General features: G+C 40.3%; 1 protein-coding gene across 1 annotated transcript in view; it reads left to right on the forward strand.

Annotated features, from left to right (window-relative positions):
• Nucleotides 1-17,266, forward strand: part of sgcd (sarcoglycan, delta (dystrophin-associated glycoprotein)) — a 125,158-nt gene that overhangs the window by 88,979 nt on the left and 18,913 nt on the right. Inside the window, exon 6 of the mRNA XM_054625689.1 lies at nt 16,561-16,633. Coding sequence (XP_054481664.1) covers nt 16,561-16,633 — 73 coding nt within the window. The remainder of the gene's footprint in view (nt 1-16,560; nt 16,634-17,266) is intronic.

The raw sequence follows: 17,266 nt of genomic DNA on the forward strand, positions 1-17,266 counted from the left end.
CTGATACAACATGATTGCTTTATTTTCCTAATTATATATTTTCCACTGTTCCAGGCTTCATAATCCTTTGTTATCCGATCAAATGGGATTTCACTTTTCCCTCTCACTTGTGGCAGACACCCATGAATTAAATACGAAGGCTTCCCCTCCGTCGTTTTTAATTTTAAAGGCATTGCATGAACTTTCACAAGAATTTATGCTCCCTGGCCTTGTGAGCAATAAATTACTCGATCTAACAGTCTAATCTGTACAGCAGTAGTACACTGCAGTATTTCACTCTCTGTATCGGTATGCCCCTGGGGTACTTCACATCTACAGATACGTGCATACGCAACAACTACTGCATCTTGGTCAGTGACCCTAAACTTCAAACTATGGCGCTCTATGTACCCATCTATCATCAGTTTTTGTTGTGTCAGGTTGTCAATTTATGCCTGCTACATGAATAATGACTTTTCAAAATATACTTCCGTCTTAACAAGATACAGTACCAGTCAAAAGTTGTTTTTTTAGTTTGTTTTTCTTTATACATTGTAGATTAATATTGAAGACATCCAAACTATGAAGGAACACATATGGAATTATGTGGTAAACAAACAAATGCTCAACAAACCAGAATATGTTTTATATTTCAGATTCTTCAAAGTAGTTGAATGAGAAGGTGTGTCCAAACTTTTGACCGGTACTGTATGCTTGACGTTAACTTGACTGACTAACGACTCACATGACTACCAAGTGATTGACGAGTCACATGACTACCAAGTGACTCATGAATCCCCTGACTAGCGCCTCATGTGACTCATGGGACTAAGGATGCTAGAAGGTCATTCAGACTAACAACAGCAGTGACAACATGTTTACATATAGTGTCACACTGGACAGGAACACTGGTCTCCTGGGTGAAAGTCCTGTGGTTGTCTGACCGATCGCTAAGTGGACTATCTCAAACGTTGTACTAGGATAGTCGCTCTGAGCGTTTCATAATGACGCGGATGTTAGTTGAGAGCCCGGTGCCTCGGTGTGTCTGTATTAGGATGACCCAGCTGGGAACAGTTAGGGGTACAAATACGGTAAAAAAAACGCAGTAGTTCTGGTTCCCCCCTGGCTCTAATATCTGCAATTCTTTATAATACCCCATTTTCTCCATTATACACATAATTCCCCGCCATAAATGGCTCTGGTCGGGGTAAACAATATAATTTCTCAGTAGCAGACGGCCTGATATTCCAGTGTGAATGCTATCTTGGGTATATTGGGTTTACAAAGACTGTTAATCTTTCTTATCCAATTTAACTTTGTTTTATTTACTCTCCTCACCCGGGGCGTTTTTCTTTATCCAACACATTTCTCTCTCTGCCCCTGTTTCCTCTCCTCCTCCTCCTCCTCCTCCTCCTCAACCTAGTTTTCTCTCTTTTCTCACTCTTGCTCTCCGATGCTGCTGTTCCTTATCAGTACCACTCGCTCGCCTACATGAAATACCATTAAGTGAATCTTCATGAGGCCTCCAAACACCACTGATTTATCCTGCTGCATGCTTCATAAGTTCCTGATTGATCTCAGCCCGCGAACGTCATAAACACTCAGGGAGGGGTAAGAGAGAACGCAGGGAGAGAAGGAAGGAATCGGAGAGGGACAGAATGAGGCAGAGGAAAAGGAACAGAGAAACCAGGACAGGAGGGGAGGGGGGGGGGAAAGGAGGGCCAAAGGGAAGATGTAGAGAAGAAGAAAGGGGAACATGGAGAGCAGGGAGAGAGAGAAGTGGAGTGAAGGAACAAGGCGTTAAAATAAATGGAGGGAGGCAGGGAATGAAGGAAGAAAAGCTGAGTGAGAGGGAAGGAATGAAATGAGGACAGAGCATAGGTAAGAGGGATGAGTGAAATAGGAACAGAAACCAGAATGAAATGAGGGAGAGGAACGGAGCAATAAAAGACCAAATTGTGGAAAAGTAAAACGTTAAAAAACAGAAAAGAAAATGAAGCGATAAAGGAATGGAGAGAGCGTGAAAATGACGGGAGGGAGGCAGAGGAAAGCTAAATGAGGACAGGAGAGGAGAGTGGAGGAAGAACCCAAGCAGGAAAGAAACAAGGGAAGAAGAAGAGATGAGAGAGAGAGAGAGGGGTGAGGAAATAGATGATGCTCTGGGAAGAAGAAAGTAAGCAATGGATGAAAAATGTATTGGAGAGTAAAAGAAGTAGGGAAGGAACAATGAAAGGATGGACAAAGGTAAAGATGAATGGAAGCAGAAAGGGGAACATGCAGAGAAGCAAAATAGATGCAGAACAAAAGAAAGGAAAGAGTGAGGGGGGGAATTAATGAAGGAAGGTATGGAATGATGGAATGATTAAAAAGGTGAGAGAGAGCATTAGAGGAACAAAATGAGGGAGTAGGAGGAAAGTAGGAAAGGCAATGGAGGGAAGAAGGCTCCTTGGGGAGGGAGAATGAAAGAAAGAGTGAAAGGAAATGAGATTAGGTCATAGAAATGAGGAGGGAGAGAAGGAAGCAAATTGGGAAGAAAACAAGAAGGGGAAAAGGAAAGGAAAGATAAGCAAAGGGAGAAGAGTGGAAAGAGAGGAAAGACATTCATGGAAGGAGGGAGTGAAAGGAAAAGCAAGAGGAAAAAGAAGGTGGGACAGGAAGTGGAAAGGAATGGTAAAGGAAGGGGGGAAGGAGTTAACACTGGAGTAGAAGGAGAAGTGAACAAGGAGAAAAACAAAGAGGAAGAAAATATGATTACCACTGGGGTCAAATTTTGGAAACGCTCTGATGAAATAATTTCAAAGGAGGAGGCGTAATATTTTGGCTGGAGGAAGTCGAAATAAACCCCCCAGGATGGGTTTTATCGATCCCTCATGCAGTCTGTTTGTACATGTTTACGAGGCAAATAGAGAGCGAGAGAGAGAGAGAGAGAGAGAGAGAGAGAGAGAGAGAGGGGAAGGCGGTGAGAGGAAGGATGGAGGAGCGGAGTGGTAAAAGAGCCAGCGTGTGAATGCAGGTGGGCCGCATCGATCCGAGTCTGCCGGCTCCTCATCGACTGAGCAGCAGATGAGGACTGATTACACCGCGGTTAAGAGGCACATGAAAGGAAACGCTGGTAATGGTCCGACAGGTCCCCCCCCCCTCTGTAACCATTAGCGGCTTTGCGGGTACCTCGCCAACGAGAAAGCCAGTCTGTCCGATGCGTGACCTGCGAGGTGTGGAAAGTCACACATAAAAAGCAGATCATCAATGTCAGTCATGGTTTTGTGCTTCATGTCTTGATGATACCCAGAATCAATTGTATACGCTAACATTCACATTTAACCACATTTCTTCATTGTGCCAGATAAGAAATGTTGGGTTTTTTTCCCCCACTGTTCAGAACACTCCAAACCAGAGGGTGCTGATGCCCTTATAGGCCTCCGTACGTGAAGTTCTTGTTGGATCTAACAGCGTCTTAAACCCCCTTGCATCTTTATGAGACGCAGCAGGCTTTCAACTAAATCCAATGTAGACCCGCCCACGTCAGCATGAGACAGTCAAAGCAACTGTCTTTTTATAAAGAGCGAGAAAGTCAGTGTAGGGAAGAGGTGTGCGTGGCTGGTTGGCTCAAACAAACACAGACTTTAACCCAGGAAACCACTGTCCGTGTCTTGTGAGAAACCAAGTAAACAGCTTCTCATTAAACCTTACTTTTGTTGGGGTAACTTACGTACTTAACTAACGAGGTTACATAACAAACGTACTTATTCTACCTAACAGCATACTTAGTTTAAACCAAACAACAAACTTTTCCTAAACCTAACCAAGTAAACCTAAAATGAGTAATCCTATGTTGGAAGTTTATTTTGGAAAAAGACAAACTGTGCTGTCCCTGACACGTCCAAAACTGATGCTAGAGGGGCGTCATGTTTTGAAACTTAGGGCCACTGCCCAAGCGTTTGTAATTCACGAGTTGGGAGTGAAAATGTGTTGACTGCGGAGCTGCATTTGACAATTTTCTCCAAACCGAACAATCTGATAAATGCACTTCATGCAGCGAGTGGTCAGGTGTGCAGAGATGTGAACGTAGGCAGGATTTGAAAAATAAAGGTGTCTTAATGTTCACTGTGGATGGATTAATTATTCAAACCTCGGTGAGGTGATTTTCATACTGTAGCTAAATGAATGGAAGGTAGGATATCAATCTTAAGCTCAGTTTACTTTGGAAAATGCTTAGCCGTGATGTGAAGTATATACCAGTCATAGTTAATGAGCCATAACATTAAATTGTAATAGTTCATTAAAACATGAGGTGAAAAATGACACCCTTAAGACCTGCACACACATTTCATCACATTTCAATCACAAACTACTGCTTCTTTTCATCTTCTGTGCATGGAGCACAGGTTTGCTATGATAGTGTTCCAATGGTATGCAGTTTTGATGAAATCGTTGGTGAATAAACATTTAAAAGTTCAACTCTGCTCAAACATACCTAATAAATCTTTATTTTTTTCATTTTTTAGTCCCTGCTTGTGCGGTGTGCCTGCTTGGGTCTATTTTTGAAGTCTTAGCCATTATAAAATGGTTTAGTCATGCATGAGCCTGACGTCCGAATGCAGCCATAAATAGATGTTGATGCACGCTGCTGCTAAACTTGGTTTTAGACCTCAGAGTATTTAACAGAGACAAATTATACACTATTCCCACATTACTGTATGGTGTATGATTAGACTCATTGACTGCATGTCAACCTATTTAGTCTCACAAGACTGAAAAAAAATCACATGATATAGATGTTTAGTGAATATCAGATATATATTTCAGATATTTATTCCAATAATAACAAACGGCTATATATACAACTTCTGACTGTTATGTTACAGAATGTTACAGGGGACTGTGATCAAAGCCAATGCAGATCACACTCTTCTGATCTGAATAAAATGTATTTTTTAATCAGATTTCATGCATATGGTGGTGTGTTTTTTATACTATTGTCAGTTTTCCAGAATTAGATTTAATAGATCGCATTGCTTACAGTATCGCAATATATTGCAATATATGGATTGTAACCCCTGTATCATGATATGTATCGTACTTCAAGTATTGAAAATGGCCAGTGTGCACTGTTTCGAAAATCTCTTAGAGATTCTACTTTTCATTCTTATCGTTTAATAAGTTTAATATGTTACAACACACCCCGATTCTACTCCCGTAAAGTGTCTTTTGTAGTGAAGCAGGACGGATGAAAAGGGACATTTAAATCGACTACAGCCGTGTTGAAACAGACTCATCGGACTCATCGAATTTGTTTGCTGCGAGCATTCAGAAACTATTTCATGTATATATTATTTTCAAGATGCACACAGTGCAAATAACTGTCCTGAAATGAGCTTAAAATACACCGACACAGACACACACTCGCTGCCTTGCTAATCAGCTTGGCCCGACAGTCTCTAAGTCGACGTCCCCGGCAGGCCTATTTGCAGAGGAATATCAAACGTCCTGCTCAATATCATTCTTTCCCATTAGAGGCTCAGGACTTCATTACTGCCGCCCCGCCGGCTGCAGGCTTCAAACACATAAAGACAGACAGACAGGCAGGCAGGCAGGCAGGCAGGCAGGCAGGCAGGCAGACATCAAGGTTCAGGCTCTTAACTTGTCCTTTACAATCTCTGTTGAAAATTGAAGGACGTTACCCATATTGTGTGCTCAGTAATGTCCATCTGCGTGTCTGCCTGTCTCTCTTTAGCTTTGTCCGTCACCACTGCTGTGACTGCACCGCATGCCGTCATGCCACTTACAGTTTGCCTTTATTTGTGTTTGTCCTGTGAGAGGATGACTTTTATATCCCCTTTTACTGCCGCCGACACTTGAGAGCGTCTCATGACATCACACCCATTTGTACACTGCAGTGTGATCTCATATGGCTTTAGGGGGATTATAATGTAAGATTGTTTATTCTCATTTTTACACGTTTTTGCATTTGCATTGAAAAAATAAACATTATTAAAATTAGCAAATCAGATAACCAGATTTTTTTCAATCAAAATTTTGCATCCAAATGTTGCACCACAGTTTGTCATAGTTAGTCAAACAAGACTTATAGTTCAAAGCTACGTTAGCACGTCTTTGAAGGAAACAAGCTAAATGCTAAAATCAGCAGCCTAACATGCTAACAGGAGCAATGTCAAATCCCCGATTCTTCTCAGATGTAACGTCTATTATGTCCGCCATCGTCGTTTAGCGTGTTAGCATGCTGTAAATTAAAATTACAGCTGAGGACGATCTGAAGGTCATTACATTTTCAGGTATTGGACAAATTGAAATTCAGACCTTATAACGCTTCTAAATAAAATGCCAGAGGATCATCAAAGTTACCTCAACATCCCCTGTGGGCTCCATGAATTTAATTAAAATCTATCCAGCAGTTGATGCGATTTTTCTGTATGGACCAAAGTGATGAACCGCCTGACATTGCCATCCCAGGAATCACGAGTGCATTCATATGAATGGCATTGACCTACCATAGATTTGTACCGGGGGCGTGCAATACAAATCAGTTGGAGTCTGCATGTGTTCCTCACCGTCTGACATTCATACATCGGAAGAAAATAAAAAAAAATATAGCCTGAGGGGACTTTTTGATTTGAAGCTGATTTGAAGAAGTGTTGGCCCTGTGACACGTGTGGGAGAAAATTCTAAATCTGGACACATTTGGCTGCGGTGTTAAAGGACATCAAAGGTGATTCAATTGACAGTCAACCTTTGTCCCTGTCTGATTACCACTGACTCGGCTCATATCTTTCAACTATGGCGGTGATGACTAGGACGTGTGTGTGTGTGTGTGTGTGTGTGTGTGTGTTTGTCTGTGTGAAAGCGAGAGAGAGAGAGAGAGAGAGAGAGAGACCTCCTATCTCCTCCTTATCAGTAAAGATAAATCATTTAAATCCATATTTATAGCATGCATTAAACATAACCGTATTCATTGTCAGTGCTACTTTGTGTCAAGAATCAATCCTATGGGAAATATTCAATAGAATCAAGCACACTTGATCAATAATTTATTGAAAAAGCCAAAATGACAAAAACAAACTGAGCTATAAACTTTAGCTATAAAACTTACTCTAAAGGAAGACTTAATTGTGTGTTGTCACTTATTGTGTTATATACATTTCTTCATGAGCTTAAAAACTAAGATGGATGCAGTTGAGCCAATTTGCTGTTCACAAGACAGAAGAAATACCAAGTGGCAGACTCCAGGCAAGAGAGATTTAAACATGAGGCACTGGGTGAGGAGGATCCTGCACAGATCTGGGGTCAGGCTGATGACCTGGAGTTGGATAATTTGGCCCTTTCAGCACAGCGTCCCATGCCAGCCTGTGGCGAGCACACTGCTAACGATGACCAGACGAGACCTGAACCCCACTGCAAGCTGCCTGCCATCAGAACTCATAAATAAACAATCCCTCTCTCATATATACTACGTTGTGTGTCAACCTCTCATCCCCAAACAAGTCTATGATTTGAACTGTAAATGCGAGTCAAGAATTGCTCTCTGATCTTCCAAACCCACTGGCAGTGCATCCAGAAATGCACCCAAACCATGTTGTTTCTGTATTATTCTGCATTGGATGGCGTGTCACTCGGTTACAGGCTGGGACGGCTGTTATGTATCCTCTGTCGCCGATGTCACACCGGCATTGTTAGAGTGTCTCTCGCTGTATCACCTATCACTGTCGGGCTCGCCTGTCACTCCGGTGGCAGTGCCTCCGTGCTCTGTCAGCATATTTAGGCAGGAGAAGAAGAAAAAAAAAAAAATAAAAGGCAGAAGTTGAGGAGTGATATGACCCAGGGTAAATGATTGATATTCACCCGCAGTGTGAGAGAACTTGTCGCTGGCTTGTCACGTCTTCCCTAGCGGGCTGTAATCCGCCCGCTGCATACTGTATGTGACGAGGCGAGCTGGAGTTGAGCAGGAGAGATCCATTTGTCACCAGGCTCATGCCATAGTTAGCTTCTCTTTCTCCTCCTTTTTGTTTTTCTTGCATGCTCTCTCACATGTTCTTTCTGCTTTCTTTTCCTTCGTTTCTCCATTCTCAGTTTTGCTCCCCTTTCCTTCCTAAATTCACTACTTTGATCTCTCCTACTTCTCTCTATTTGCTTGCTCTAATCCGCCGGCTGTATATTCCATTTGACAGCCTAAATGTACTGCCCCCCCCTTAATGAAAGCTGCTGATTTGCTTATACAACTCAAAGGAGAAAGGGCAAAGCGTCTCAGCAGGGGTTGCTGGCTATTTATTAGAAAGAGCTGCTGGCTACACCTCCAGTCGGACTGAAATACCAAAAGGGAAGAATATTTTATACTCTGCAGCAGAGAAAATGAGAGCAAGAAAATGATGGAATGAGAAAAAAAATGATAATATGGGACAAAGAGAGGGAAATATTAAATGGATGAATATTAAGCGGCAGGTCTTGAGGATGATTTACCTCCAGGAGTTTGAAGTTTGTTCTGATGACTGTTACACCAAGGGCACCATTTTTCAGACCAAACAGTAGTTCTATAGGGGGTTAATTTTAGTCATGCTAGTGGCTCCTGGGATGGTGATGTCAGTTTTCTGGTCCATCAGTATGTCCAACAGTTCTGTCTGGACAGAAATATCTGGACAACTATTGGATTGATTACCATTCATGGTCCCCAGAAGATGTATTCTAACGACTTTTATAATCCCCTGATATTTTTTCTAGCGCAGCCAACTGTTAAAACTACATGCTTCATACTAACCATAATACTTTACCATGCTTATGGACATAAATGTTACATACTAAATGTCAGCATTTTAAATTATAATGCTACATTCAGTTAAAAGGTACAGTTTGAAGACCAGACTGATAAAAGTTCAAATTATTTTTGAATTCCTTTCTCACCACCGTCAGGTCAAACTTCACTTTTTTTTTTAAACACAAGAGATTTAGAGATAAGTGTATTCATCGAACTGTTTTTGTCTGTTCAACAAAACAGACAAGGACATATGTAACTGCTTATCTCCATATGTTTAGGCTTTAATGATGTTAATTATCACTACAGCACAGTTAACAAACCAGAGTGCCTCAATTTAAAAAAATAAATAAAAATGTTTTAAACAATTAGGGATTAGATTTTGTATCAGAATGGGTATTTCACTGGACTTCAAAGTGTTGATATTGAACATTTAAACAGGAAGGAATCCAAAAATTGTATAAATTGTATTGTTTTTTTGATAACTGGGTACTGTTAACCTGCTGAAGAATCGCTTACTACCTTATTTTTTTTGTCCACGATTACAGACAACAACCTTGTTCTCTGGGAAATGTAGGCAACCATCAGTTACAGTAGAGGTGGTTGAGGCAGAAGGGAAAGTGGTTACACACCGTGATAGTAAATTACAACACTTCATCACAAAATCACTACGGAACACACAGAACCTCACAAATCAGCTTTATCTCACAGCTTGAGTGTGGGATTTTCTCAGACAGGATGAAAGTGGCTTCCACGCAGTCGGACGTTCAGTCAGCGACCACAATTTACAGGTTAGACAACCAAACAGCATCACAGATTCTCTGAGACTCCGCCTGTGCAATTTCTACCCAGCTGTCGACTTTGACTGAAATGCTACAGGTCCCACGTGAATGTGATCATGCTGAACATTCATCATTTACATATGTGAATTAAATAGACTCATATCACCGGCGGTTAATTACATCCTGCGAAATTCTGTCTATTAGTGCTTCCTGTTTCCATCATGCCTGTGCATTGATAAAATATACATATACAGTAAGTTTGTTACAAAGAGCTGTGTGACTGCACATGCTAATCCAGCTCACACGTGTCAGGGACTCATGCAACATTAATATTCATGTGTGATCTACTTTATCTACTCTATCTGTTAAAGTTTGTTTCTGTGTGTCTGCTTTTATATAGTGCAAGCATTAAATGCAGCGCAACACTGTATAGTTAAATAGAGTAGGCATTGTCTGTGCGTGACCATAATGTCAAGCCAAACTGTGCTTACAGATTTAATTTCCTACTTTAAACACCATCCGGTTGTATATTTTCACTTTAGCAGGAGAATAATCAAATTTCAGAAATTTGTGAGGGATCTGGGACGGCTATGCAGGGAATTTGTTTGAGTTTCTTTTCAGTTGATGGTTACCGTGTTTAAGTTGATGATACCAGGCCATGCAGGCCTACTCCACTGGTATCTATGTTGTGCTTCAATTATAATACGTAACTTTGAAATGATCATTTACAGCAAAAGGATGGGAAGTTAGATTTGCTTTGACGGAGCGCTTAAAATGCCTGAATCTTAATCAACAATACAAACGCTTTAGTCACATGACGAGGGTTGTAATAGTGCGATGTGTCGGGGTTCTGAAACAGTTTATAAAGGCTGCCCCGCACAATTGGACGTGATCAGTCAGCTTGGTAGCCAAACAGCTGAGTAATGAACAGGCGATAGTATACATGAATGAAGCAGCTGATGGATATCAGCGGATGCAACCGTGACGTCAGTGCTCTGCCTGAACTAACACTTTGCTTCATGGTTAAACAAGATAAAGCTGTTGGTCTTTTTGAAACCCAGCATGTGTCAAAAAAAAAAGTGTGGATTTTCTTTCTACACAGCTCTCAGCTTTTATGTTCTAATGCAGGATCCATTTAACATTTTCTATGATGAACTACGACATCTGTGTGCATTAGTATATCTTTGACTGCCACCAGCTGTGCTTCTTTTGTTGTCGACGGAGACGATGTGGGCAAAACAAGGCAGCATCATGCACCGAAATGCATCAAGATAAATGCAGGATTTTGGTTTTTTTGTTTATTGTTGCTTGTGCATGGACCAGGGCCACCACCAATCATTGAAACTATTCCTAGAGGGAGTTTCCTCTGTGACTTGTGCATCGCAGTATTTCATCATCTCTGAGATACTTCAGGCCACAACTGATGATATCCACCCCAGGTCTGACTACCACCTCATGAACACACACACACACACACACACACACACACACACACACACACACACACACACATTCACACATTCACATATACACAGATGCACATGGACACAGAGCTGCTCACACAAACACATTCATCTCTCATGGCACCGGTCCATGAACATGTCAGCGCCGTGACGTATCGCTGCTGTCTGCTCAGTATTCATGTGGAGCCTGTGATCAGAAAATCGGATAGATCAAGTTTTATTCACAGAGGTGGAGTCGTCACACGCTGCTGAATACCAATGAAGACAACAGGGCAAAAATATAAACATCTGCAGTGTCACAATAACAATAATCTGTGACATTTAATGTGAGGAAATGGCTCGTCTTCAAACTCTTCATCAATGTCTAACACACAACCGACTGATACTGGATTTTTTTTTTAAGCTGATACTGATATCACTTTTTGAGAGTTTAAAAAATCTTATAACAATCTATTAGCCAATATTATTTTATATAAACCTAATATACACATACAAATATTTATTATAAAAACAAAATTGTGACCGAGATACTTTATATGTGCTACATAAACTTGTCAACATGGTCCAAAAATATGCACCAGCCACTCGCCCAAATGCAAATAGAAATAAACATTGCACACTGGTGGCAACAAGCAACATATGACAATGTCAATAATGTATCACAGTCCTTTGACACAACCTCCACTGACTATCTAGTGGTACTGGTAATGGAGTCAGGTATCAGAGAGGATCATTTTGCGCCAACCGCAAACAGAGTCTGCAAGTTGCTGGAGCAGATCAACCCAAAATCCAAAAGTGAAGAGCACAGTGGATATATATATATATATATATATATATATATATATATATATATATATATATGTGTGTGTGACAGAAAATGTACTGAGAAGTGGTGCTACAGAGATAAGGAATGGGTTGAGGAGAGATGTGTCTGTGTCAGAGGCCGAGTGGAACAGACCAGGCCGAAGTACAAAAACCACCATATTAAGAGTTATTTACTGAACGTCAACACATTAAATGCTTATTGCTAAAAAAAATGTTGACTATAAATAGAGTCAAGAACTGGATTTGATTTCATTAAAATCTGCAGTGTTTAGCCGCAGAGTTCAGTTCGAGGTTAAGCTCAGTTGAACTAATTCAGTAAATTGAATTACTTCCCTTATGGATTAAGTAACATGGTGCTGCGTTTTTGGATTGTGCAGCTCTGTGTGGTATTCTCTCCACAGAAATAGTTGTTGAGATGCATGGGTACTATTTTGCGTACCAAACTACAGATAAAAACTGATTAGAAAAAAAAACCTCTATAACTCTAACATATCCATGAGATTCTTATGTTTCTGCACAGAAGTTATTATGAAACCTTGAAAAAAAAAAAATAAAGCTAGAATTAGAGTTGACTAGATTAATGTTTTTGAACTTCTTATATGGACTATAAAAATGATGCGATGAATGAAATGACATTGGTTTTATCTTTTAAACTAGCGTTTTAAGGCAGAGTGACAGCCAGAAGCAAAGTAAAGAGCTTTTTTGTTCTTTTTATTCCGACTGAGAGCCGAGATTTCTAATGTGAGGCTTCTGTTTTATCTTCACTCACTTTACTGCAGGAAAGAGGCAGTGACACGCACCGAGGCTTCCACTTCACTTTACATCCTCCTCTTTGTACTCTGGCTCTAACTGACTGAACAGGTATTTAAATGTCAACGGAGCTTTCATGAGCTACCAGGAATAGAGATTTCTTCCTTTCTTTCGTAAGCCCTCAGTTTTGTTTCGCTTCAAAAAGAAATTAATCAGATTCAGAACTGTACACTTCTTATTTTCTACAGCAAAAATGGATTGCGATACTTTGTGAAGTATATGACGGGTGAAAATAAGCAGTAATAACCAAATATCCTACGCCATAGCACATCTTTTTTTACTTTGTAATGTTTGATGTATATTCACACAGAGTATACAGAACAAGAGTTCAATACACCGGGGTAAAAAACAATAAAGAGAGAACAGAAGTTGCTCCACCTGTAGCAGTCATTAAGAGGTAATATATCTATCCCACAGCCGAAGCCCCACTTTGCATAAATATATTTTATTTCCCTGACTTTCCTGACAGGTTGAGCTGTGTTATGAAGAGCTCCCTGGAGGAACGAAGCGGTTGTAAATATCTCCGCGAACATCAGGGAAACTCGTCCATTAAACGCCTGTTTAACTGAAAAATGCTCAAAGTTGTCTTGCCACACATAAATCTGTCCTGGTGGCTTCAACATAAATTACTTAAATAAGAGACTGTGGTTTATTTAAGTTGTGGTTGTACAATTTAGTGACTAACATAAATATGTCTGCACTTGGTTACGTCTTTACCAATGTTCCTCAATGTATGGGCAATAATAACTTCCCTTATATTACTTATGGCCGTATCCACACATAATTGTATCTAACCTTATGACTATAAATATGGCAATGAGCGCAATCCTTTTTTGAACCTCTGAAATAATCTGAATTGTGAGCTGACGTATAGAACCAGGCTACTATTTTCCAAAGGTTTCTCTTTGAAGTCACTATGATGAAGAATTATTTCATATTTTGTGCATTGTACATTATACAGAGTTTTTTTTTTTTTTCTTATTTCATTTTTTCCTTATCATTGTGTTGGAAATGCCTTCCAAATAAAATAAAAGACAAATACTGTGTGTGTTAAGTTTAGATATTAATATTAATCGGCAGAGAAATCATATTTTTGTTCTGCTCTCATATTCATGGGCATAGGAAAGATTGAAAATGTTGGCAGAACAACAGCGGTAAATCTTTAACAGAGTAGATCTCATTTCCTGTATTTTTCGTGCCTTTTAACCGGTGCTTTGACACTTTATCTGGATACAATAATATGAGAACATTTCTGGGTACTTTTGTTTTTAATTTCATCCAGGGGAAAAGGCCTTAGATCACATATTTAAAGATTAAAAGAAAGTGCAGAAATTGATTGGAAGATTAATTTAGAGCCATATTAATATCCCCTCATTATTTATTATAAAAAGGCATCAGTACAAGAGCTTTCATGAAAGCAATAGTCCTTAATTCATAGGTTTGAGGAGTAAAAGAGCAAAAGCGAGGGAGGAGAAGGTTTAAAAGCTGGACTATTGCACTTAGAGTTATTGATAACTTACTTGGATCGCTGCTTCGTCACTTTTTGATCTGCCCGCCTGAAACCTGTGATCATTTCTCGTAGGCATAGCTTTCGTCCATGCATCAGCGACATGCTTTTGTGTATGTGAGTGTGTTCTCAGGGCAGCAGGCAATTTGAACTCGATGAAACACGTTTACAAGCTAGAGTCTGTAAAATGTAGAGATATTAATCCTGCCCGTTCATATAAAACTCTAGTTCTGCACTATTCAATCATCAAATATGGATTTTGGTTCTTTGACAACATGGAAGGCTCAACAATCAAACTCCACTGGCACTGGAAAATCATTTCTGTTCCCCTGTTGTTCACAGGGTGGTTTGACAAGCACCTATTGGTGATGTCAGAGGTGTGAAGTGTTGAGTGAGGCAGTGGGTCATCACTTGTACACACACACACACCGTTTATCACTCAGGATCTGAGGCTACATATCAACAAATATTGCATTGACAAGGTTGGAGCTTTTGCTTCTCCATTTAGCTTTGATGTGTGTCACAGAGTGAGAAGTGTTTGGCTTCCCTGCAGCGCCTCAAACGCTTTTCAAACACATTTAGTCATGGCCATTGATCTGCACCTGATGCTTTGTTGATTTGATGTACCTGAATGCTCCAGTTTACCCGGGCTGAGCTGCTGTATTTGCACTACAGACGGCGAGAGCCTCAGGCTGAGGGCCAACCTAGTGTTTGTCCCTTTTAATGCTGTTAGCTTGTACTTCGTCACAAACAAGCGATGGAATGTAAGTCATACTTCAGGTGATGGAGGAACTGAGGGTTTCAAAGAATTTCACAACATTTCTCTCTACTTTTACTGTAACTTGGGTCTGGAAGTCAATGTTTATCTGAAGAGACTAAATGTTAATTTGCAGTTCTTTTTACACAGCATGAAATAAAGTTATATGTCGGGCTTCTGTTTTTATACTCACAACTTTACTATTCTACAAATGGTAATTTCTGCATTTCATTCGGCTTATTGCTTATATTAGCATCCTCACATGCTAATCTGCTTATTCTAGCATGCATAGTAGTAATTATTGGACAGTAGCAAGCAGGTGATTAGCATCAAACACTAAGCATACCAGACCAGAGTCTTCACTTCTTAACTTCTACAATTTGCTGAATCTCAATGCAAAATCTGTTTACGTTTCAAAGCGCAGCAGAAATCAAACGCACAGCGTGGCAGCGCGTCACCGTTTCATTAGCTCATGTCACTCACTGAGCTGTGAAGGGAGAGGAAGTAGTCGGGGCACAGAGGCAGAGATCAGAGCAGCAATTGTGGTAAAAAAAAAAGAGTGCTGCTTTTCTGCAGAATAGACAGAAACACTGGGATATCTGCTTTCATCGATATGCATGGAGATGCTGCCAGTGCTGTTCTCGTTCCGCTGATAGCTTTGTAGTTTTTTATTGTATGCTGCACTTCTGTAATCTGCACAATAGCTACTTTGTGGTTCTTGGTTTCTGTTTCAATATATTGTCGTTCTACTACTGCTACTTATTAGGTATGGGCATTTCAAGCACAAATACTATAATATTATACACATGGAATATAAAAAAAATACACATACTGCATGCAGAGTCCCCCCACTGCCCACAGGAGATGATGAATAAAAATGCAAGATTGAAATCCAATCTTCTGAACAGTGAAAGACTGGCCTGTCACAGTGAAGGGAGAATATTTTTGAGTTCATGTTGTTCTGAATTGTGGTTGTCAGTGGCCTAAAGTGGCAGCAACAGGCCCCAGTGCACGCTATTATGATGGGCAATGCATGCTAGTTACTACGATATGAAGCATACGCACACACACACGTCATATCGTCTCATCACATGGTCACGTAGAGACTTGACAGTGGACAACATTAACATAAAAATGACCCCGAAATAATCATTGCATATCTATACATGACCAAAAATAAGAAATTACTCATTTAATTTAATACTTTTTTAACAGTCTATTCATATTTTGTATTGTTTATGTAGAATAAGCAGCATATTTCTGAGGCAGCAAACTGAATTAAGTGTCCGAAAAGTGTCCAACTTTTTGTTAGAGGACCCGCTGGTTCTGTGGCCTCCCCCACCCTGAGGGCCGTAGTGCAACTGCATCGCATGCACTATATATTTACGCCCCTGGTTAGCGAAGCTCTGAACAGCTTCAAATATATAGCTTCCTTTTCCCTCATGATGAATTGGGTTTTCAGTTTGAAAGTACATCAAAAGTGTTCTTCCCCCTCAAATATGTGTGAGTCAGTGTTATCATCGGGGCGAGGTGAGATGAGGGCCGCTGTGCGCGCTGACTGGAGAGCCGTATGGATCGGCGGAGTCTCAGAGATTATGTCCATTGATCGGACAGGAGGGGTTTGTGGTTTCTATCGACGGCGGCCTCTTGTTTGACGTTGTGTTCTCTGATTTCAGGGGCCGAAGGAGCCGTGTTCAGCAAATCAGTGGAGACGCCACACGTCAGGGCCGAGCCGTTCAAAGAGCTGAGGTGAGTCAGAGTCTTTTTTTTTTTTTTTAATCGTAGCACAAAGCATGTGCAATAAATAAATACACATGTGAGGGAACACGTGTACGTCAACTGAGGCAGAAGAGCAGACATGAATACAAAAGTGTAAACAGCCAAAGTACCGTCATCCTGCATCTACACTGCATCAATACTGCAGCATTCACACAAACACACAATCGTTCCTCCACGAAAACTAGTGACTCACTCCTTTCACTGTTCTGTAATCATGTGTGATCTGAGTAGAAATGAAAACCATTAGTCCATAGAAAATGACTATCAACAATTTCATAACCAACTAATCTTATAAGTAATTTGTCAAGAAAACTGCCAGATTCTCTGTTTTGAACTTTGCAAATGGGAATATTGCTTTTCTCAATCCTAATATATTACTACTGATATAATATAATACAAACAGAAATTCGTTAGGTTTCAGAATATTGATCAGATCGTTCAAAGAAGGAACAGTTGAAGAATTTTATAGACCAATATGTCAATGAATCAGGAAAATAATCAGCACATGAATGCACTGATTACAACAGATGCCTCAAGATCATTTTTATTCATGTGTGCACACTATATATATATATATGTGTGTATTATGATAAAATAATATGC

The sequence above is a fragment of the Anoplopoma fimbria genome, chromosome 24, assembly GCF_027596085.1.
Source record: "Anoplopoma fimbria isolate UVic2021 breed Golden Eagle Sablefish chromosome 24, Afim_UVic_2022, whole genome shotgun sequence".
In the NCBI taxonomy this organism is placed as follows: Eukaryota; Metazoa; Chordata; class Actinopteri; order Perciformes; family Anoplopomatidae; genus Anoplopoma; species Anoplopoma fimbria.